The sequence below is a fragment of the Podarcis bocagei genome (genome assembly GCF_964188305.1).
Source record: "Podarcis bocagei genome assembly, chromosome: 8".
Lineage (NCBI taxonomy): Eukaryota > Metazoa > Chordata > Lepidosauria > Squamata > Lacertidae > Podarcis > Podarcis bocagei.
In genome coordinates this window covers 93,432,855-93,456,070 of record NC_138133.1, presented here as the reverse complement: position 1 = coordinate 93,456,070, position 23,216 = coordinate 93,432,855, and the positions used below count along the sequence as shown (strand labels likewise).

At 57.2% G+C, this 23,216-nt stretch overlaps 1 protein-coding gene across 2 annotated transcripts in view; it reads right to left on the bottom strand.

Annotated features, from left to right (window-relative positions):
- Positions 1–11,000: 11,000 nt before the first annotated feature.
- Positions 11,001–23,216, bottom strand: part of LOC308593261 (microtubule-actin cross-linking factor 1, isoforms 6/7-like) — a 32,418-nt gene continuing 20,202 nt past the window's right edge. For both annotated transcript variants that reach the window (XM_081205424.1, XM_081205425.1), the window contains 15 exons: positions 21,365–21,534; positions 20,499–20,658; positions 20,159–20,362; positions 19,133–19,258; positions 18,243–18,386; positions 17,476–17,664; positions 16,570–16,690; positions 16,112–16,281; positions 15,516–15,678; positions 14,495–14,649; positions 14,153–14,227; positions 13,724–13,841; positions 12,589–12,773; positions 12,175–12,349; positions 11,001–11,799 (listed from right to left, as the gene is read on the bottom strand). In XM_081205424.1, the coding sequence (XP_081061550.1) occupies positions 11,774–11,799; positions 12,175–12,349; positions 12,589–12,773; positions 13,724–13,841; positions 14,153–14,227; positions 14,495–14,649; positions 15,516–15,678; positions 16,112–16,281; positions 16,570–16,690; positions 17,476–17,664; positions 18,243–18,386; positions 19,133–19,258; positions 20,159–20,362; positions 20,499–20,658; positions 21,365–21,534 (2,181 nt within the window). In that variant the 3' untranslated portion in view covers positions 11,001–11,773. The remainder of the gene's footprint in view (positions 11,800–12,174; positions 12,350–12,588; positions 12,774–13,723; positions 13,842–14,152; positions 14,228–14,494; positions 14,650–15,515; positions 15,679–16,111; positions 16,282–16,569; positions 16,691–17,475; positions 17,665–18,242; positions 18,387–19,132; positions 19,259–20,158; positions 20,363–20,498; positions 20,659–21,364; positions 21,535–23,216) is intronic.

Here is a 23,216-nt window from a genome sequence, read left to right as displayed (position 1 = left end):
CGGAGGAGCCAGTAATGGCCATCAGCCTGGATGGCTTTGAAAGAGGGCGGGGCCAATTCGTGAAGGTCAAGGCCTTTTGTGGCTACCAGCCAAGATAGTTGTGTTCCACCTCCTTTCTTAGTGTTCCACCTCTGAAGGCTGGTTGCAAAGCATCACCAGTGGGGAGAGCCCTGGGGCGGGGGCTTGCCAGAAGAAGCACGCTGCACTCAGCAGGCAGAACAATCCAGACGAGCAGCAACTACCCAACGCCAGCCAAACTGGGGGGTGGGGGGTCAATTTTTTTCATCAGCGTTGATCACAAGGCAAAGCTTCTCCTGGTTTAAATGCCAGCCCCAGCCCCCTCTGGACAGGGCAGAAGAAGACCCTCCAGCCCACCCTGCCCTTGCCTACCCCGCTGGTCTGCCACATGACATGGATCCAGCCCCATCAGATGAGTTGCCAGCACTCTGTTCTGCATCGCCTGCTCCTCTGCATTTCCTTCGCTGCCCCCCCCCCCCAGTCCCAGGGAGAACTGACATGGCCTCAGCCTCCGTCTTGTCTGCAGAGCTGGGCTGGGCGGCCCAGTGGGAAGAGTAACCAGGCTGGGAGAGCAAGGAGAGCAGCTTGCTGTGTGGGGCTGTTTATTCTCCCAGAACCATCCTTGCCAGAGGAAGAGGAGGAGGAGGCAGCTCAACCTGCTCAAAGTTTAGTGCAAGGCAGCTCAGCCAGCCGCGTCTCCTTTCTCGCTGTGGCTTTTGGCTCCTGTGGACCTGGCTTGGTACAGAGAAGGAGAAGATGCAGGAAGAGGTGCCAACTTGAAACAAATATTGAGCGGGGGGGAGGTACGCCCCACCCCACATAACTGATCACGAGATTCAGTGCACACACACCATTTGAATGGCATCAACTTGGGGGAGAGCGGAGTTGGGACTGGGAAAACTACGCAGAGTGCCGAGATGCTCGCTGCAAGAACTCCATAGTGCCGGGGCTTCTCAAACTTGGATCTCCCTCTGCTCTTGGACTGCAACTCCCATTAACCTTAGTTAGCAGGACCAGTGGTCAGGGATGGTGGGAACTGTGGTCAAACAACAGCAGGAGACCCAAGTTTGAGAAACACTGTGGGCCCAGCCCTAGACATCTGGGACACAAGTTCAGGGCCGGATTTAGGTTTAGGCTACTGAAGGTAATGGGGCCCTTTATATGTGATATTTTAGGGAGCAGGTTAGCAGGCGGGGCCCATGACTTACATCACAGGAGCCTACACGACACAAAACACTGTTGCTGTGTGTAGGTTTTATTTTATGTGTTTTTATCTTTTTATCTTATATTTTGGAAATGTACATCCAGGTTTTTTTCTTTAATTTTTTGGGGGGCTCCCAAGAGAGTGGGACCCTAAGCTATAGCTTGTTTAGCTTATGTGTAAATCTGGCACCGCACATGTTGGAAGTCAGTTGTGTCTCCACCAGTGCGCAACCCATATAAGTCTATCAAAAGAGCCCTGTAGGAGCTGGATCAGGCCAAAGGGGCCCCCCCAGTCCCGCCCCTTGTTCTGACGGTGGCTAACCAGCTGCCTCCAAGGGAAGAAGCCCGCAAGCAGCAGCCATCGTCCCCTCCTGCAGTTCCCCGCATTGGGCATTCAGAGGCAGACTGCCTCCCACAGCGGAGCTGGAATATCGCCATCATGGCCAGGAGCATTGAGAGCCCTGTCCATTCATGCCTACAATCTCCTTTCAACGCCACACAAACCGGGGGCCACCTCTGCTTCTTGTAGCAAATGCCCTCGTTCCACGTTGCACTCGCTGTGTGCACAAGCAGTTCCGTGTCAGAAGGTGAGAGGCTCTTCTTCATGCCAGGAGGTCCTTCTGCCACAGATGCTCCAGTTGTGCTTCTTGCACTCCAGGGCGGGGTCGAAGATGCCATACGTGTATCTCCAGTTGCTGGTTAAATAAAAAACCTATGTTCTTTGGTTCCAGATGTCCCAGCCTTCGTCTTCCTTGAATGCCTGCGAGTTCTCCTCTTCTGAGAGAGGGAGAAAACTTTTCTCTCTCCTCCTTCTCCAGGTCAGGCGTGACTTTATACACTTCTAGCATGTTACCACGTGTTGACAATACAGAATTAAGTTTCTGCCACGCGCATTCCTTGAGCTGGGGAGCGTCCCTGGCCAGGAGCCGATGACACAGTTCAAAGACACGGAAGCGCCAGCCACCTCCTCGGAGGAGCCGGCCAAAGCCACCCCCTGTCGCCCTGAGAAGGAAGGAATGCGCCACTGCCAAGACTCCGCCACAGCTTCTCACGGCTCGAGGGAGTCGGCTGGGCGGCTCCTGCCACACGGAGCTGATTGCCGTCACCTGCCACCTGGATGTGCGCATTGTCTTCCTGTCGTGTTTGGCCCTCCAGTAATCGGGGTGTATTTTGTGTTTGTCTTGAGCTCCAGCCTTGCTAAGGAGAGGACAAAAACCTCGGAGGCAGAGGCGGCCTGGGGCCTGGGGCGAGGCAGACAGGCAGGCTTCCAGGAAGCGAAGGAGCCAGACCCGTCTCGAAACTGGAACGCGGGGAAGTCGTCAGGCCGGTTGGCTGTCCCTCGTGGGCCCCGTGCAAGAGGGCCAGGCCCTCCCTCTCTCCGCAGGGGCCACAGAGTCTAGGGATGGGGGGCCAGGGTTGCAGGCAAAAGACGGCTCTGGGTGGTGGTTCCCAAACTCACCCCCAGTGCCCCATGACCCACCGGGGAAGATAATAACACAATAAAATCCAAAACAGGACCAATTAATCGCGCATTCATTCGAAGTGCAGTTGAAACTATGTAGTTTAAATAATTGAACAAAACTGATGAGCTTGATAATATAATAATAATAATAATAATAATAATAATAATAATAATAATAATAATAATAATAATATACCCTATCCATCTGGCTGGGTTTCCCCAGCCACTCTGGGCGGCTTCCAACCGAACATTAAAAACAATACAGCGTCAGACATTAAAAACTTCCCTAAACAGGGGCGCCTTCAGTTTTCTTTTAAAAGTAAAATAGTTGTTTATTGCCTTGACATCTGATGGGAGGGCGTTCCACAGGGCGGGCGCCACCACCAAGAAGGCCCTCTGCCTGTTTCCCTGTAACTTGGCTCCTCGCAGGAAGGGAACCGCCAGAAGGCCCTCGGATCCAATGATTCCAGCTTTTCAAAGTCTGAGACTCCTTTACACCTCCAGCGCCTCCCTGTTGCCACCCCCTTGCCTCTTAGCACCCCCCCAGGTAATCCACCCCAAGGGGACACGACCACCCACTGTGGGAACCACTCCTGTGAAACCATCTTGTGCAAATTTCCTAGCCTGGCAGCCGGCGCAGCAACTTCCCAACACGTGGAATGGCAGCTGCAGCTGCCGGGGCTATACCTGGTTGCACGTTTGTAAGAACCTAGTGTGGCTCTTTGGAACTCCCTGCCTATTGATGCTGAGCAGATGCCTTCACTGTACTCTTTTCGGTGCCTGCATTCCTGTTTAGACATCTTGTTTACCCAAATGCTTAGATAGTTAAGCGATTTTAATCTGCTTTAGCATTTAACTTTTGGATGTTTTAAAATAATGCTGTAAATTTTTATTAGCAATGACTTTATGGTTTTATCTGTTCTGTAAACAGATAAAGGCATTTTTCTTTTTTAAAAAACCAATCAGATGGTATATAAACATCATGAGATAAATGAATAAATAGCCCCGGCCCCAGCTAAAGGACCCCGGCACGCAGCTGACCCGCTTCGCCAGTCCTGTGTAGCGCAATGGTTGGGCAGCGGAGGCTGCTGCTTTCTCAGGAAGGCCGTGGCAGCGGCATTTGCATGTGGTTTATCTTCCCGGCTGCTTTGTTTGAGATAACGGGTCAGCTCCACAAACAAGGGTGTCATAAAGACTTGCGCGCCGAATTTGCATATGAAAATATTTGCAAATGTCTGCAAATGAAGATGCACAGGTGAACAGGGAGGGGTCCCGTAGCCCCCAGATCAGGAAGGAAGGTGCGGAGGCGCCAGCCCAGCCTTGGGCACCAGCGGAAGGAGGGCTTTCTCAGCACCCAGGTGGATGGCAGAGGGCTCCCCCCCCCCTTCTTGGCCGCCTTGTCATCCTGGGGTGTGCCTATTGATCTTGGCATTCGCGAAGCAGGCAGAGCCTTGGCAGAGTCCGCTCGCTGCCCTCCTCCGATCCAGGCATGTCCTGATGCGCTCGCGGGTGGCAACTGCCGGGAGGGCCGCCAGCTGGCGGGGGGGGGGGTCAAAGGTCGACTTGTCAGTTCCACGGAAAAGGATAAGGCGGCCGCGGCTACTGCTAGTCATGATGGCTGCTGAGTCTGTCTCCTGGATCAGAAGCAGGCCAGTCGCTAAGGGGCACGACTGGGGGCATAACTTTTCCCTTCCCGGGGCTGCCATTTCCAGCACCCTTAACGAACTACGGTTCCCAGGACCCTTGAGGGAGAGCCTCATGTTTCAAATGTCGAGGGGGGCTCTGCCCCTTGCGCTCCTGAGAAGGGGCCTGGCCAGGAGGCCGCATCCCCAGACATGGGCATGGAGGGCCCAGTGGAGGCTGCTGGGTTCAGGATTAGGCCTCCCGCAGCGGCGGCTCAGCACTCCCTCAGCGCCTCAGGCTCGGCAGGGCAGTGGCAGGGCAGGCAGCGGCTTCAGCACCGCTAGACATGAAAGGCCTCCGAGGAATCCACCTCGCCCCTCCCTTGGCAGCCAGGCCGCCCTCCGCTTCGGCAGCAGAGGGACCAGGAAGCAAAAGGGGTCCCGCGTGGGGCTCCCAGATCCGCAGTAAGGGACTGAGCTGCCTCCATCACCCCAGGGCTGAGCACCATGGGCGCACCCACGGATCAACCCGCAACTAAACTCACCAGCAGAGGGCTTCAGAGGCCGGTGGGGGAGCAAGAAGGGGGCCAACTGAGCACTGCTCCCACCCAACGGGACAGATCCATGACACAGACTGAGTTGCTACAAGGGAGGAGGAAGCTGCTCATTTGCAGAGCCACGTCCTGGGGGAAGTCCCGTGAGCACTAGGGCAGGATTGGGGCTCCTGTCCAGAATGAGGCATCTGTCTCTGCTCCAGGGGGGCTGTTCAAGCCCGTCCTGGGCCCTGAGGGAGGAGGGCTGAAAGGGGCTCTAAGAATTGCTGGTATCCGTCTGTCTCGGGAGACAATGGAGGAGAGCGCCTTTGGGCGTGAAGTCAAACCGCTGGAGAGTTACAGCGCCTGCTGTGGCTGTAGAGGCCGATACGGGAGACAAGTTTGCAGCTGCTGGGGGAGAAGCCAAAATATGATGGGGCAGGAAAGGGCCCGTCTGAGCTTCCTCTCCTTAACACGCCCCCCCACAAGCCGGCGTAAGCAGCACCCGCCCCTCCCCCCCACGCTTGCTGTTGGAAGTGGAGGCTGGCTCCCCCCTCCCTGCTCCCCAACATAGGCATAGATGAATGACCTCATGTCTCCTCCCCACAGCTTTAAAAAATCTCTGCGCTACGTGTGAATGCTGTGAAAAGGGAACAGTGTTCCTGTCCTAGCGGAGGCAAAAAGGCCTCAATTGTGGGGTGGGAGTATGGGGAAAGAGCTCTCTGTGAGCCCCAGAATGGTCTTCTCCCGGGAGGAGGAGGAGGAGGAGGCTGTGACCTGCCTTCATCCCAAGGATGCTCCTATCCGGAAAGGGTGAATCACCTGGGCAACTTGGCCCGTCTCTGCAGGAGGCGCAGCCCAAGAGCACCCGGAGGATGCCTCAGATTCCATCCCGGAGCAAATGCGGGTGGGACAGGCGGAAAAAATTATTTGGCAGTTTCTGCAGAGGCGTCAAAGCCAATGACGTGGGGACGGGGGCAAAACGCCAGGAGTGGGGCAGAACTTGGGAAGGGCTTCCTCAGCGGCATGAGGCGTCTTGCTCGGCAGCGCGCAGGGTGGATGGGGCCAGCCTTGTCCACCATCCTCCACCCTAAGGATTCCGGGGACCCCCCTCCCCCCGCCGCCAGACATGGAAGAATCAGCTGCCCCCTCGGGCGGCCGCTCTGCTTGAAGCTGGTCCAGCAAACCAGACTCTGAAATCGAAATGACATTCGCTGGCCGAGCGATCAGCCCCGGCTTGTCCCAAATGGTGGGTGGCTGCAATTTTCATTGGGACCATGGTGGGTGGGGAAACTGTTAAATCCACCCTCCCCCCCCCCGCCCACTTCTCGCTGCACTCCCATCACGCTGCACTGGCTCTTGGAAAGGAAATGGCTAAAGGGCTGGGGCCGATTCGTAGGGAGGCGAGATGAAGGTTCCTCGAGAGGGGAAAATGGCAGTGCCGCTCTGTACAAAGAAAGCAACATTTTCTGCGGGGGGGGGGGGACATGAGAGGAGGAGGCCTTGATGCAGATGCCCAGTGAGTGAGCCAAGCGTGGCTCGGCTCTCTCAGCGGGCGAGTGGCTGCAGAGAGGGCCGCGCTGCTCTCCCCCGACTTTGGGGAGCTTGCCTGGAGTGGACACCTCCCCGCCAACGTCTGAATGCCTTCCCAGGGGGTGAAGGGTGCTGTGGGCTCCTTGGGAGGGAGAGGCCTGCCGGCGTCAAAGGATGATCCACTGCGTAGGTATTCGCAGCAGCAAATGACACACCAGGCGAGAGCTTGTTCCTTCGCACGCCTCGCACGGAAGGCGCCCGGAGAGCGCAGCGAACTTCCTGGAGAAAAACCGAAACGAACAAGAAGGGCAAAGCTCCCGCCTTGCCGCCTGCGCGTCGCCGTCGCCCCTCACGCCCCAGGCAAGAGGGGCTGGGCAGGCCCCCACCCCTTGGGGGCGCCAGACTAAAGCTGCCAGCTGAATGGGTCCATCTAGTCCCGCACCCCACTTCCCAAAGGGAAGCCCCCATGCAGGGCAGAAAAGGAACGCAGCAGCACCCCATTGCTATAGGGCTGTAAAGGGGAGGGAGGGAGAGAGGAGTATTTCTCACTTTTCTAAAAGGCCAAGGGAGATTTCCTCCTCCACCCCACCACCCCCAAAACGGCAAAGAGGGTCATTCGGACCGAGGACAAGCAGAGCCATGAGTGCGCACAGGTTGGCAGTGATCCCAGGCGGTGCTAGAGGAGGAATTCAAGTTGAAACCAAACCAGCAGGTTAAGTGGTTAGAGCCTCGCCTGCTTCCCCCAGGGCAGATGGCAAGACTGGCAGCAAAGCCAACAGGGGAGTGGGAGTCCCGTGTCCCGGGAGAGGCCGGCTGCGTAGCACAGGAGCAGCTGCCAGGCTGAGCTTAAGCCTCTGCTGGCACAAAGCAAATGTGTCTGTGTGAACAGGCGGGTGTGTGTGTGTGTTGATTTCTGAGCCAGCCCCCTGTCGCTTTGCCAGGCTCTGAGCTTTCTGTAAACATCGCCTTGCAGTGCTGGCACACTTGTGGGCGCCAATAGTCTTCCATGCTGCAGAGCCTCTCGCCCTGCCCAGGAGCCCTGAAACCCAGCGCCAGCCTGGCTCCCATAAGCATCCCTAAGCTGGGGAAGGTTGCAGGGGCCACGAGGCAGAGCTTGGCTTCCGTGGGGCGGGAGGACAATGGAACACTCAGGCGCCTTTGGATCTCAGCGTAAGAGGCCTGCTGGAAGTCTGGCAAGGTCAAGGCCAGAGGCACGGAGCTCTCATGCCGCCTGCTGCAGGTGGGAGAGTTGGTGGGTGGGCTGAGGGGGTGGGACTTTCGCTCCAAGCCAGGAGGAGGGATGGGGCCTGATCTGGCTCAGCCACCCCAGACCAGTCAAAGGGTGTTGATGCAGTGGGAGGAAGGCACACGTTCTTGCCCAAAAGTCGTCCAACCTGTACAGGCAGACTGAGAACCCCAGTAGAGCCAGATGGAAGCTCCCAGCGGAGGCTGCCTGGGCCACCAAGGAGGAAGAACTGGCTGCCCAGCCCTCTCCAGTGGCCTGTGGGGACCCAAGAAACAGAGGAGGAGGTTTCTCAAGGTCCATGGACTCCCTTGGCCGGGCAAAACAGACAATGCGCCAAAGATCCCACAGACGAGAGCAGGCGAGGGACGGGTTTGGGCAGCGCCGGCAGCCAAGGTGTGCAGGCAAATAGCTCACTTTGATTCTGCCTCACAACCGCTTCCTGTTTGTTTAAGACCAGAGAGCCAAGCCTGCCTCGTCTTGGGAGGGGGCAGAATGAGACAGCGGCCTCCATTAGGGAGCAACCCCCCCCCCCCCATGAACAGGCCAGCTCTTCCAGGTCCCCAGGCCATCCCAGTGTGGTTTTGGTCTGGGGCCTAAAGGGAAATGGACAGAGTACACATGCGTACACACAGAGTACACATGCACATTCAACTGCCTAGTCCAGTGGTTTTCAACCCGTGTGCTGTGGCACCTGGGTGCCTTGAAGGGTCAGGGGTGCTGTGGGCAACACTGGCCTCCATCCCTTTTACCTCACACCCCCATGCCCTCTCTTGTCTCTATCTCCCCAAGGCTTGCACAGCTGTTTGTTGCAGCAGCCCTGGCTACAAGCTCCCCAGGCGAATGCTGCCTCTGGGGCTGGCCAGGAGCAGGGGACTCATAAAGGTTGAAAACCTCTGGCCTAAGGCATGTGTGTTACCCAGGAGATTGCAGCCACAGAGATATGAAAAGAAGATCCGTTCCATTGTCTGGTGAGATCACTTCCTGGTTCACATGGAACAGCAGTTTTCAGCAGAGCCCAGAGACAGAAGTGCCTAGCTGTACTGAGGCAGCACCAGGTGTTGAAATTTTGCACCCTAACAAATAATTTTGTGCCCAGGGCAGCTGTCTCTGCAACCCCACTCATGCTGCGCCACAACCAAGAACCACATTGCCTGAGTGCTTATGGTGGGACTTTGATAGAACCGAGAAACAACTGTTTTGCCCATCACCCTTTAGCAAAACCCAGCTGTGCTTTGCCCTTTAAGAAACCACCTTGACTCCACTGGTGTTAATTGGCTAACAGGAGAAGAGCTATCAGAAGCTTAAAGTGCCTTTTCCTGCAGTCTTCGTTCAATAAATCAGGCTGCAGGATGTTCCCTGAGTGCCTGGTGCCAGGGCAAGGAGGCTCTGAGCATACCCAAAGTGCCTTGTCAAAAGAAGAGACTAGATATACTCTGAGTAGATGTTTGTTAGATACAATTTGGAGTGTCCCCCCAGCAGTCATGAAATTGTCTGCATGATACAAAGGAAGGAAATCTCTGGGCATACACTGAGTGCAATGACACCAACTGCACCTGTGCTACTAAGACTTTTAAAATATTCATAAACTCACAGGAATTTTTTGAAAATAATATGAGCCTTGAATGGAGAGGGAGTCAAGTGTGTGCCAGCAGCAGGGGACACCCTCCATGTGTGGAAACTTAATGATTTAACTATGGCACCTGCTGTCTGCCCAGCATGCAGCTACAGGCACCCGCAGAGTGAAGTCTGCAACAGGACTGCAACACAAAACGGAAAACCACAGCACTTCAAAGACTGCAATGTGCACACAGCCTGAGAGAGGACTTAGCTCTGCAGAAGCCAGGCTGACTGCGCCTCAGCAGGACTTGTTCTTCCGCATACCTGTCCATTCTACCTTTCATGAGGCTTCACAGAGGTTTCCCTGGAACAGACATGAAGCAAACTGGGCTGCAACTGCACAGACCCCTAGTCCAAAAATGGGTTTTCTTTTAGCCAGTTTCCAGTTCTCAGGTACTAAGGCTGATCTTAGGGACAAACTGTGTTTTTATCGGCTCATCAGCAGAAGAGAGATGCCCCCCCCACCCCCAGAACTAGGAGTTGTGAGGGGAGAGAGACTCTGGTAGCCGGGGGCGGAGGGTCACCTGTGGCCACCCAACCTCCAGCCCAAGGAACCTTCAGAAGGGCGTTGCTGCCATGGGCCTTGAGTGGACGGGCCTTTTCATGAGCTGAGCAAAGTGGAATATTAGGAGTCACGGGGTTTGGAGAGTGTGCGCATGAACTTAACAGTGCTTGCTTTTATCTTTTGACTGCTATTCTGTTAATGTTGTTGATATTTATTTTATGTTGGCATCCCTGTCTTGAGAGACAACGGAGTGTGCCTCTGGGGACGAGGACAAACCGCTGTGTTAGCAGCACCCAAGTGAGCTCCCTGGGGTGCAAGTCTGGTCAGAGCATAGGGAGGTGGTGGGATGCTCAGACCACAAGGTGGGCCTCTCTGGTGGGGCCCAAAGGAAAGCAGAGTGAGACGTTTGGCACCAGCTGGGCTGCAGGAGTTGCTGGAAGGAGGAGCAAGAGGTGAGATCCGCTCCGCATTTGCGCAGGGTCTACTCCTGAGTTTTTTCTTCACCCAAAGAAATCCCACAAGGCAGCGGAGGTTTGGGATCAGAGTTTTCCCTCTCCTAGATGGGCTCTCTTCCCAGGTGGACGAGCCCCATCTGTCCCTAATTTGTTAATCATATACTATTATTTTTGCTTTAATTGTGATGCTTTCTTCAGAAGTTGCTGTTATAACAGTGTTTTATAGATTGCAATTGTTTTCCTGATGATTTGTTAATTATCCCATATGATTTATGCTGTGTTTGTGGTGATGTTCTATCCTGCTATTGCTATTTGTTGTTTGTAAGTCACTTTGGGGCTCATTTGAATGAAAAGTGACAGAGAAATAGGTTCAACTGATTGATCAATTCCACATCTGGAATTTAGTCCAAGATTCTGACTAAACGTTAGGAAGAACTTCCTGAGGGTCAGTGCTGCTCAGCGGTGGAACGAGTGACCTTGGAGGAAGGTGGCAGAATCTCCTTCATGGGAGGTTTTTCAACAGAGGCTGGGTGATGATCTCTCAGCCATTCCTGAATTGCAGGGGTGGACTGGATGACCCTTGGGGGTCCCATGCAACCCTATAATTCTGTGGTCTGTGTTCTCCACGGACTCTCAGCTGGGCCCCATCTGGACCAGTCCATTTTCCCGTTTTCAAAAGGCGGGGAGCTTTCCCTTCCCCCGCCCCGTTTTCACTCCCAAGGAGCCCCCGGCCACCCCCCACCGCCCCAAAGGCAAGCGGAGCCTCTTTTGGCAGGCAGTCAGAGCCAGCACCCAAGCGAGAGGTGTCTAGAGAAACCCTGGTCTTTATTGTCCCTCGCTGAGCACATCCACAACCATGACAGGCGAATATTCAGCCTGGCTAGAGAGCGCCGGCAAGCAGGCATGCTCCAGGGGAAGAGGGAGGGAGGAAGGGAGGGAGGGAGGGAGGGAAGGGGGGCACTCCAGGCAAGGACCCCCCCCCCCAGGGCTGGCAGGAGATGGGCTTAGCACCACAGGGAGGAGGCCTTCCTCACCCCAAGAACCTGCCGTGGGACCATCCAGGGGGTGCCCACCTGGGCACTGCAGGTGGGCAGAGCAGATGCCAAACATCCCACCTGGGGCAGGGCTGCCCCCCCCCACAGGGACTGAGGTGGGTGCTGAAGAACCAGGTGAGGAGCAGGGAGGGCCAAGGGTGAGGCTGTCTGGAGGGGGGGTTGCAGGGGACAGGCCAAGGGGTGGGGAAGGACTGGGGGTGGCCCCCTCCCACAAAGGCATTTGCATATAATTGGGGGGGGGATCTGGGTGCCTGCTCTGGAGGGTGGATGGGGGTAAAGGAGCCGGGCACTGAAGGAGGGGGGTGGGCATGGGGTGAGGTGGGCTCTGCCACCTGCTCAGCCTCCAGCCTGGCCAAGCGGGTTGATGCTGGCCACCAGTTTGCGCCCTCTGGGGGTGGGAGCGGCAGAGCTGCTTGGTGGAGGCCTCTGAGCCCGTCTCCCGTGGGGGGGCCCTGCCCCGACTGGCTCCGGGCGCCACAGTGCTTAGGACGGCCGGCCCGTCTTTTCCGCAGAGGCTGCGTCCTTCAGGGCGGGGGGCCTCCAGGGGGCTCTGAGGAGGAGAGGCAAAGAGGAAAGCTCTGTCAGGGACACTTCAGTGGTGACTCCTGCATCGCAAGGGGTTAGACTAGATGGCCCTTGGAGACCCCTTCCCAGAAATCCTCCAGGGCAACTGCACCCAGCCGCCCAGAGCAAAGGCCCCTGTACACCCAGCCCTTGGAATGGGAGACTGGGGGGGGGGAGTAGGGGGCACGGCATTCAGGTGTGGGGCTAAATTCAGTTTGTGGAGGGGGAGCAGCTGGGTCAACCTGCCCCTCGGGGAGTGGACCTCCTCTGAGTTACCCCAGGTGACGGGGGTGACGGGGTTGCTCAACAGCTTCCTCTAGTCTAGAGAGAAGACCCTGCCCCCCTCGCCCTCCTTCCTCACCTGGAGGGGGCTCAGCCTCAGGCTCCGCCCCGGCTCCTCCTCCATCCTGAGAGGCTCCTCCTCCATCCTCAGAGGCTCCTCCTCCTCCGGCAAAGCTCAGCTCCGCCCCGTCCATCACCAGAGAGCTGCGGGAGTGGAGGCACCGATCCCCGGAGCGTGTCCTGCGCAGGACAGACTGCAAGGGGGGAGACAGTGAGGGCAGGCGCTGGGGCAGCCCCTCTGCCCTCTGGGGGTGGCAGGAGAGCAGGGCGGGGGCGGAGGTGCCACTCTCTGACTCCCCAGAGCAAAGCGCCTCCAGCCTGACAAGGGAGGGAGGAAGGATGCCCCCCAGCCAGGTGTTTGTGGGGACAGGCTAGAGGATTTGGTGCAATATTCCCCCCTCCTCCATCCCACCCCCAGATTCTCCCCCCTTACCTTCCTGGTGAGGGGGCTGCTGGGGGCTGAAGCACTGCTGTAGAGGCTGAGACTGGAATTGGAGCGGCTGGGGGGAGACAGCGCCTTGGAGGCGGGGGCTACAGACTGAGAGCCACCCCCTTTGCCCCCCGCAGGGTCCGGCGTCAGGTATTTCTCGTTGATCTTGAGGTTCGTCCTTCCCTTCACTGGGAGAGGAGAAGAGGTGAGCGCGGGGAGGCTGCCGCTTCCAGGCCAAGGATGGCAAAGAGGGGCAGCTGGGTGCTCAGCTGGTCCCCAGCCCCAGCAGGATGAGGCGCACAGTGTCCAAGGCCTGGTCTCTGCACCCAGGGAGCTCCCACATGACACCACCGTGAGAGGGGCTCCTCCACCCTCAGGGCCCAGAGGAAGCACCCTATACAAGGTGGGGTGTCCACATTGTCCCTGAAAGCTGTTGGGTTCGCAGCCAAATCACAAATGCATGTTTTGGCAGACAAGCCCAGGTGAGCACACAGAGGGTTCTTAGACTTCCTAGAGAGGACCCTCTGTGTGGCCACCTCTTGCCTCCTCTAGGCGGAAATTCTGTAACAAAGGAGATAATCTTTTATACTTCCTGCTGCCTTTGAGGAGACTCTCTCTCCATCATGCTTCCAAACTGACCAGATGTGTGTCTGGGGACTCTGGGCACACACAGCCTAAATCGAAGGCAACTTTTGTATTTTGTACCTGAGAAGTTTTCTTTCCTGTATTGTATATGCTGCCTGCATTGAAATGTAAGTAAACCTTTCTTTGTTTATCTTACTAAAAACATGGGGTTCATTCTCTGCAACGGAGGTGAAGAGCGGGAGGCCAGGAGACCACAAATAAAAGGGATAAAAAGGTGTAACTGCCTCATTCCTTAGTAAGCTGCAGAATGTATAAGCCTTTTATGTTGCTAAAAAGGCTTGGCAGCCCCCTACTTTTTGTATGTCGTCCACACAAATGGATTTACATTTTAATCGACACAAACTATTTCCCACATGCCTCCTCTGCCTCCTGCTGACCCACAGAGGGAGAAGCAGAGCCCCCTATTGCCCCCCCCAACTGAGCCTGCCTAGAAGGCCCAGGAGGTGCCCTTGGAAGAAAGGCCCCCCTCCCACTGCCACCCCCAGCCCCTCACCTCTGCAAGGGTCATTCTTCACCAGGAACTCATCCAGGGCGATCCAGCCTCCGCCCACACGCACCATCAGGGTGCTCCGCAGGATGCGGACCATGCGCAGCTGCTGTGACTCCCCAAACTGCAATGGGGGGGGGGGAGCAGTGAGCTAGAGGTGCCAGAGGAGAAAAAGACCCCTCTCCATGAAGGAGGGGTTTCCTTGGGGGGTTTCCTTCTGACAAGCGGTTCAGCTTTCAGCCCCAACCATCCGAGTCCCTCTGCCTGGCTGCTCCCAGGCCTGGCGGGACTTTGCTGGAGGCTACCTGGTGGGCGCCCACTCCTCTGGGTGCTGGATTGAGAACCCCAGGGGCCTTCTAGTCCAGCCCCCTGCTCTCCAGAAGCCCAGCAGGCCCCTGTCCAGGGGGGCTAGGGGGCCCGTGGCCAAGCACTTACTCTGTACCGGTTGGCACTGATCTGTTCCACCTGGAAACGCTTCTCACAGTTGCACTGAGCCACCTGCCTGTTCACCTGGAAAACAAATGGAAGCGGTGGGGGGAGGGTGTCTTTTCAGAGAAGGAGGAGGTGAGGGTCAGGGGCTGGCTAGGAGGGACAGGCCTAAGGGCAGGCCGAGTGGGGTGGGGGGTTTGCCTCTGCCTCCCTGGCCGGGGGACACCCAACCCCCTGCCCTCAGATAAGATTCCTCTTTGCAACGTCCTCTGACATTTGCATCTTAATGCTTTTTTGCAACCGAGTGGCGGATGCTGCTTCCGAGGCCAGTATGTCTCCGGGCCGCACCTCGTCCTGGATCTGGTCCGCATCAGCCGCCCTGCGCAGGATGTCCCGACTGGGGTGCAGTGCGCTCACAAATTCATAGTAGTCAATGAAGCCATCTCTGTTCAGGTCAAAGATGCTGGCCACAGCGCTCATCTCCAGTGGGTTGGTGGGGAATTCTGGGGAGGGAAAGAGAGGGTGGGGCTGGGGGCCAGCCGGGCACTTGGCCCCCACCTGCCACACGGAGAGCCCCACAAGCCAGGGAACTGCCACCAATAAAGCATGGCGAGCCTGGAATGTGGAGGGCAATAAGGGCACATCTGGCTAAGGAAGGAGGTGGATATCAGAAAGAGCAGCTGCTGCCAGAGAGGAGGGGTCTCCTCTCCACATCCCCCTCATAGTCCTGCCATGTCCCCAAGTGTGCTGAGTTGGGGGTCTGGCAAAGTGAATGGTCCCAAAGCAGTTGGGGGTCAGGTACCAGTGCAGTTAACTCTTTATTCAAGGGACCAAAACAGCTCAGACCCAGTGATCCCAGCAACTTTCCCCAGCAGGTCTTGCCCCAATAAGGCAGTTGCAAGGACTGAGGACCCCCGCCTTCCCACAGCTGCCAAAGTCCCCTCCTCTCCAGAGTTTGTTTCAAGCAAGCGGAGACTGTGGCAGCTCTTCTGCCCTTTCCGTTTCTCTGCATGTTCTGGGAGACCAGCGGAGAGGGGAGCTGGTCGCAGCAGGAGGGAGGGACCCCCTGGACTCTTCAGCAGCCGGTCTCCCCTCCTCTCCTGCCTCTGAGTCTGGACTGCTCTCTGCCACAGCCTCTTCCTGCTCACTAAGCCCTGTTCCCTCTTCAGCCTCCAACGCCTCCTGCTCCCAGTCTGCTCCCTCTGGCCAGGCATCCTTGTCCCACCACCAATTCCCGGGCTCTGAGCCTTCTTCCCCTGGGCGTTCCCCAGCTGGCGCCTCGCCCCACTCCTCTGCATCCAGCTGGTCCATGACACTGGGGAGCCCCCACTCCTGCCCCTTCCTGGGCACCTGGCCCTGCTGCACTCACTGGAGGAGAGGACGCTCTCGATGAACTCCTGCTGGGTGATGCGCCCATCCTGGTCCCGGTCAATGCCCCGGAAGACGTCCAGGATGCGAGATTTCATCTGGCTGATCCACTGCATGTACCGCTTTCGCCAGACCGAGAAGTCAAAGTGGGCAAACTCCTCCAGCTGAGAGAGAGAAAGATGGGGCTGCTGGGATGGGGCCAGGCCCCCCGCTCCCCATCCACGTCCCCACCCATGGGAAGGAGGGGGCAGCAGAGGATGGGTCTGGCTGCAGCTGGATCCTGTCCAAAGGGGCCCATTTCACCCAGCTCCCCCCCCCATGAGGGGCCCCTAAGCAGCTGCCCAACCCAGGTGAGGTCAGGAGGGTGGGAGGCCTCTTACCCTGCAAGGGGCTTCAGGCTGGGGCTTAGGGTTCAAAGCGCTAGAGGGACCCCCTCATTTCTCCAGGGGCCCACATCAAGGGGTTCATTGGAGAGCATCCCCCAGACATCCGCCCTACTCAAGGCCCACCCTCGACTGCCTCTTTCTCTTCCGGCCACGCAGAGCCAGGACCGTGGGCTCCCCGCTGCCCCCTCATTCCAGTGCCCCCACCCCTTACCTCTCGCTGGCGCTGCTGGGCGTTCTGGAGCCGGTACTGGCGGTCGAGGGCCAAGAGCCAGAGCTGCTGCCAGCGCTGCACCAGCTGGGCCAGGAGGGGGCTCTGGGGCGCCAGGTCCTCGAGGGGCACAGGCCGAGCCCTGGGGGAGAGCTTCCTGGTGCTGCGCCGCCCTGCAAGAGAGGAGTGTGCCTGGCGGTGGAGCAGTGACCCCCCCCAGCCCCCAAATTCTCTTCCTCCCTCTCTTCCATCCAGTGGAGCTGAGTGTTGGAAGACTCAGTGAACCTAAAAGGAAGGACTTATTCACACTGGTCAGCGTTAATCTATGGAACTCCCTGCAGGAATCAGCAATGGCCACGACCTTGGATGCCTTGAAAAGAGCATTGGGCAAATTTGTGGAGGAGGCAGCATGCAAGCCTCTTTCCAGGGACACACATTGGCCTTGAGGGAGGGGCACTTACGGGAAGGCAGCTTGCGGAAGCCAGGGGTCATCCCCCCCGCCTCAGGGGCTGTCTTGCGCTTGCAGCTCTTGGTGACCCTCTCCACATCTGGCTGCTTGTGGGTCAGCTCCTCCATGAACACCTGGGGGGGGGGGAGAATGAGAGAGGGGAGGGAAAGGGCAGCTGCTCCTCCCTGCAAGGTGGGGCCACAGGGAGGCTGGTTCCACATCCAGCTGCCTCTGTTCTTGGTGTCTCACTCCTGCAGGAGTGGGGGTGGAGTTAGCCCCCTCCCCCTGAGATGGTGGGGAAATCTACAGTCCAAATGACAATTACATTTGCCATATGAGCCTCAAAGAGTTCCTGTATTCCTAGAGAAGACAGGTCTGTGGGACGTCACACACCCTACGCCCTGTGGCAGGAAATGGGACAAAGGATTTCCGTCTTTTCCGCTTCCTCTTTGCCTCAGTCTCCCTCTTCCCTCAAGCAAGCGATGTGAGCAGCCGCACACACCTGGGCTCATTTCGGAAACGGATTTTGCATTTTGTAACTAAGACGTATTTTATCTGCTACCTACTTTAAAGTATTTGCTGCCTGCATTGAAATGTAAGTAAACCTTTTTGTTTGTACTAAAATGTGTGGGTCATTCTTCACAACGGAGACAGAGGGGAAAGGTAGGCAGACCACAAATATATTGGGATAAAAGGTATAATCGACTAATTCCTAGATTCCAGTAAGTGGCAAAAGAGTTTTTACTCTGCCAAAAAAGGGCTTCACAACCTGTTTACTCTCATTCTTCTCACCCACACATGGGACAGGAGGTTTAAATTTTAATTTGCCAGGTTCATCCTCATTCCATCTCCCTCAGGGATTCCCAGCCAGTGGTGCCCACAGGCGCCCAAGGCCACAAAGCCAAGGTGGGCCAGTTACCCCATGCTGGGCGCTGAGCTCCTCCAGCTGCTCCGCATCCTCGGGGAGGGGCTCCTCGTCCCGGAGGCTCAGGGCCTCCTCAGCGGCCGTGATCCAGTCCATGAGCCGCGCCACTTCCTCCCGCTCCGTGGCCAGAGAGGCCGCCTGCACCTGCAGCCGCTCCTCCTGCTGCTGGGCCCAGCTCAGCACCTGCGGGACACAGAGGGGCTGGCGCCAGGGGGTCCCAGGGCAGGCAGGAGGGGGACTGGCACTCAGCCTGGGCCTGCCTCCCTTAGCCTCCCCTCTCCTCCCCTGCTGGTCCCACAAGAGTGGGAGGTGGCACAGCGCAAGCCAGGCCCCCTTTTAGGGAGGTTTTGAAGAGACACCCCCGGCCCCCCAGCACTGGGACTGGTTGCATGTCCGTAGCCCCAAGGCTGTCTCTTTCTGCCCCAACTCAGTGCTGCGGCTGGAAGCTGCCATCCCTCCTCTACCCTTATCTCATTCATTCATTGCTTTTGACTGGCACCTTTTTCTCGCAGGAGCGGAAGGTGAACTACATGGTTCCACCACCCCCGCCAACATTTAATTCTCACAATGACCCTGTGAGGCAGGTAAGGGAGAGTGAGGGGTATGCACTGTCCCCCAAGGTCACACCCAGTGACGGCTTAATGACCGAGTGGGAGAATTTGAGCCCCGGTCTCTCCCAGGTCCTAGTCTGACACTCCAACCACTGCATCACATTGGCTCGCACACCCCCTCTGCCCTCGCCCTGCGGGCACCACCCTCACCTCCTCGAAGCGACTCCTGGCCACGGTGACCCACGACCGGATGGTGATGACGGAGTCTGGGTGGGAGGTGCTGAGGATCTCCTCCCCCAGGGAGCTGATGCACTCGAGCTGCAGCTGCTGGCACTGGAGGCTCTGCCTCAGATCCTGCAAGCAGAGGGGAGGGGCGCTCAGCGCCATCCAGCCAGCGGGTGGGTGGGTGCAACCTGGCACAGGCTCCTCCTCTGGGCAGGGCGGGATGGGGCCTGTTTCTGTGGGAGGCTCTGCAGCCAAATCACAGATTGAATGATGGCTGGAGAGTCACAAACAGGGAACTCGGTGATGTCAAATCCTCTAAACCTTTGTAGTGGGAAGGAGAACAATGGAAACTTAATCTTTGCTTCTTCCTGGAGCTACACATTCTTTTTTCTATCTGCAATGGGGGAAGACGTTTTTTTGCTCTCTCCATTTTGAACCAGACTATGGTTTTTTTGTAGCATTTAAGGATTATTGCCTGCCTGATTTTCATCACTGTACCCGTAGAATCCTGGCAAGACTTTGATGTAAGTAAATCTGTAGAATCCTGGCAAGACTTTGATGTGAGTAAATGTATTTTCTTATTTATTAAACAGTCTGAGGGTGATTTCTTTGTTAAGAGGGAAACATAAAACGGGGAGAAAATAATCCAAATCTGCCTAAAGCATCCTTGGGTAACATAATTGTTCTAGAAGGTTATGCAGCCTTGTCCCAACAGCTTCTAGAGATAAACTGTGCGCGGATAGTGCTGAAATAGATGTTTGCTTTCTCAAGAGGAAGGATTGTTACTAATAAATATTCCCTCCTATTCATCTAATTCCATCCAAGGAAAAGGGGTGGGGAAGGGGCTCTCTTCCCCCCCCCCCAGGGCTGCCCACCTGCAACTGGCTCTGGCACTCCTGCACAGCGGCCTCCTCTGACGGGAGGGCACCAAACCTGATGGACTTCTCCAGCTCCGTCAGGCGCCCCAGGAAGGAGTTCACCAGGGCATGGAACTCCTCGGCCTGGAATGAACAAGAGGTTGGCATCACAGCGGGGAGACCCATCTGGGCAGGGCTGGTGCCCCCCCCCAAGGAAAAGCTCCTCCAGCCCCACCCAGCCACCATGCCTGCATAGAGGAGTGGGTGTCCCAGCAAAGGCAGGGGTGCATGGGGGCAGGTAGAGAAGCAAGGGGGGAGCCATTGGGAGCAGCCAGCATGGTGACTGGCAGAGAAGGGATAAGGGTCGCTTTCCTCCCCACCCCCTTCCCCAAAAGATCCTGGGGGGGCTTCCCAGGCCTGACCAGGGGGAGGACTCTGAAGCTGCGGCTTCTGCAGTACCCCTCCCTCAGTGGCCCCTTCCAAGCGCTTTACATCTGAGGGTCCTGAGAACCAATTCTCCCACAAAACCAATGTCCAGTTCATTCTCAGCTGTAGCTTTGTTTTTCCCAAATTTCTGTGTTTCTGCTTTGTTTTGTCAACAAAAAAACTTCTCTGCCATGGAAGTGCCTACCAGCCTCTGAGACTCTGCGGATCCTGGCCCTCCCTGAGCCTTCGATCCTGGCTGGTCTGAACCAGAGGCCGGACGGAGAGCGATTGGGCTGCTTGAGCAAGACGGAGCCCCAGGGAGGCAGAGACCTCGCCTTGCCCAGAATCCTTTGCCAGGAGCTCCTTCCCTCCCTGCTCTTGAAAGGTGGCTAAGCGAGAGCAGCTCTGAGACAGCAGCCCACACCCTCCAAAGTAAGGGGGCTTGGTGTGGGCCCAGGTAGCCTGCTCCTGACCTTGGGGAACAACCCAGCCCACGCCAAGCAGCCTGGGCCTGAGACAGCAGCCCAGAACCCACTTTGCCCATCTCCTGCCCGCCTGCCATGGCTCACCAGAGCCCCCCTCGTCCTCCTCTTGCCCCCCTCAGCTCGCCCCACTTGCCTGCCGCAGGGCAGCCTCCAGCCGGTCCTGCTTGGAGACGGAGAGTTGGCAGACGATCTCCCAGCGGTGGCTGAGCTCTTCCACCTGGCTCTGGAGCCACTGGGAGTCTCCGGCGCCACCGCTGCTGCTGCGCATCAGATCTCGCAGGGAGCGCCTCAGCGCCTTGATGCAACTGGCTCTCTGGCCGAGCTCCTTCTGGAAGACCTGCGGAGGGAGCGTGGGGCAGGCACATCCAGCGGCTGCTCCTGGACACGCAAGCCCACCACCCCACCAAGGGGTCTAGGCATGCCTGTGCCCCCAGCCCAAAGTGGAGCGACTCTGCTGCAGACCCCCCACAGACCTTGTGCTTGTCCATGAGGGCACTGACCAGGTCCCTGTCCCCACCCACGGGGGTCTCCTCGGCCAGCTGGGGCTCAGCCCGGTACAGCCAGTCCATGAGGGTCTGCAGGGCGTCTGTGAAGCGGCCTGAGAAGAGCAGACCTTCCTCCAGCTTGCGCTGCCTGGAAAAGAGAAAGGCGGCCCAAGGTCAAGGGGCCAGCAGATTCTGGCCAGTGGGAAGGGGGGGCTGAGGGGGAGGCCCCCCACCACTTTCCATGCAGAAGGCCTCAGGTTCCATTTCCAGTGGGAGCAGCTCCATGTAGGGCTTGGAGAGACCCCAGACTCAAAACCTGGAGAGCTATGGCTGCCTGCCAGCGCCAACAATACTGAGCGAGATGAACCTGTCATCTAACATGGGAGGTTTGATCAGCAGCCAAATCACAAATGCATGATTGCAGGAGATTCACAAGAAGGGGACTGTATGATGTCATAGCCTCTAAAGTTTGTGGTGGGAGAGAGAACAACAGAGAATGTAATCTGCCTGTCACAGCTCACTCTTCTTCTTACCTGCGATGGGGTAGGATATCAGCAAGCTCTCCACCAGACAAAGAACACCATTTAGAATTGGACTGTGGACTTTCATAACTTTTAAGGATTATTGTCTGCCTGATTTTCATCACTGTAAGCGTTGAACGCAGGCAAGGCTTTTGATGTGAGTAAAGCTTGTGTTTTCTCCTTTACTAAACCGTGTGAAAGTGATTTCTTTGTTTAGAGGGAAACATAAAACAAGGAGAAGATAATCCAAGTCTGCCTAAAGCATCCTTGGCCATCATAATTGCTCCTCTGTCTGGCCCAAAGCCCCACCTCCACCCCCAAATGCATACCCACCTCTCAGCCGCCCGGCCACAGATGGCCTCCCACTGGCCCCTCAGCTCCCCCAGCATCTCCTCCAGGGTTTGGGTGTCGTCAGGCAGCAGGGCCTTCTCCCGGAGAAGGCGCCCACTCCGCAAGGTGGCCTCGTAGACCGGGCGCTTGGCACGCAGCCCCTTCTGGAACTCCTGCGGGGGGGGGCAAGGGCCCAGTCAGGAGAGCAGGGAGGGACACAGAGCACACCCCTCCTTGAAAAAGACCCCTTGTTGCTCCTTGAAATGCCAATGGGAAGGTAACTCCTTGACCAGGAGAGTAGATATGGCTTCATGAGTCCACTCCTGCGAGGTGGACCACAACTGCTCCCAAGGACAGTTGGGGCCAAGGTGGGTTTTGACATGAGTCCGGCCAGGCTCCCTCCCCGCTCCTGACTAGGCCTGGGCAATGTATCACTTTATCGCCCAGGAAAGGTCTGAGGGGCAGACCGTGATGGTGGCTTCACTCAGCGGTATATCTTGGGTGAAAGCGCCACCGCTCTTGATTCCTTTCCAGTGGCCACCGGTGGCAGAGGGACTCAGGAGTGGCAGCAGTTTCACCAGTGATATACAGTGGTACCTCGGGTTACATATGCTTCAGGTTACAGACTCTGCTAACCCAGAAATAGTGCTTCAGGTTAAGAACTTTGCTTGAGGATAAGAACAGAAATCGTGCTCCGGCGGCGCAGCGGCAGCAGGAGACCCCATTAGCTAAAGTGGTGCTTCAGGTTAAGAACAGTTTCAGGTTCAGAACGGACCTCCAGAACGAATTAAGTACTTAACCCGAGGTACCACTGTACTGCTGAGTGAAGCCGCCATCCCACTCTGCCCTCATCCTGGCACAAGCAGGCTGCACCCGGGAGGCGCCAATATAGCTTGTTCCTCCCTCTGCTTCTTTGAGCAGCTTGGCGGAGGAGCGCATGGCTGCCCTTGTCTCAGCCAGGCAGCTTTAAGGAGCCTCCAAACTGCCAATGGCTTGCATGAGCTGGCGGCCGGGGGGGGGGGCTCCATAAAACGGCTCTGCTGAGGGGCGCACGGTTGTTAACGGAGCCTCCAGCCCATCGCTGTCTTGTGTGAGCCAGCAGGGGGGCGGGGGCTCCGTAAAAGTCCCCCTGCCCTCAGCTGAGGGAGCCCCAATGCTTCTCCAGCTCACTTGCAAACCAGAGAAGCACCGGAGCTCCCTTAGCGGGGAGGCAGGAAGCGTCATGCTCCCCAGCTGAGCATCCCCAATCCGTCTGCTGCTCGTGTGCAAGCCAAAGAAGCATTGGGGCCCCCTTAGCTGGGGAGTGCAGAGCTGCTTCCTCCCTGGCGTGGTGAGGACCCCAACGCCTCACAGTGCTGTGGTGGGAAGCAGAGTCTTGAACAACGCAATGTATCGCCAGGTCACAATGTTTGAAAACCTGACATCGCCCAGCCCTCCTCCCGACATGAGCCCAGGACGCCGGGCAAGGTGACCCAGCAGGCAATGATTGCGCCCTTGGTGTGGGGCAGCCATGATGCACAGCCGCCACCCTGGCCTAAATTTTGTAGCCAAAAGGGGAGAGGCAACGAGCGTCTGACTGGGCAGCGAAGGGGGGGGGCAGCCCAAGACCCGGGGAATCAAGCAGAGGTTTGGGGGGGGGGGGCTACCTGCCAGGGAAGCTTTATAAGCAGGGATATGTGTGCGACTCTAAAGTGAGCCAAAAAGTCACAAAAGGGGGCAGGATGGGGGCAGAACAGGGTGTTTGCAGGCTTTTCCAATCATACTGAAAAATGGGTGATCCAAAGATATGAGATTTCATGCAAGTTCACAATGACCCGGAATGCAACCCCTGCGCAGACGGGGAGCTGCCAGTAGT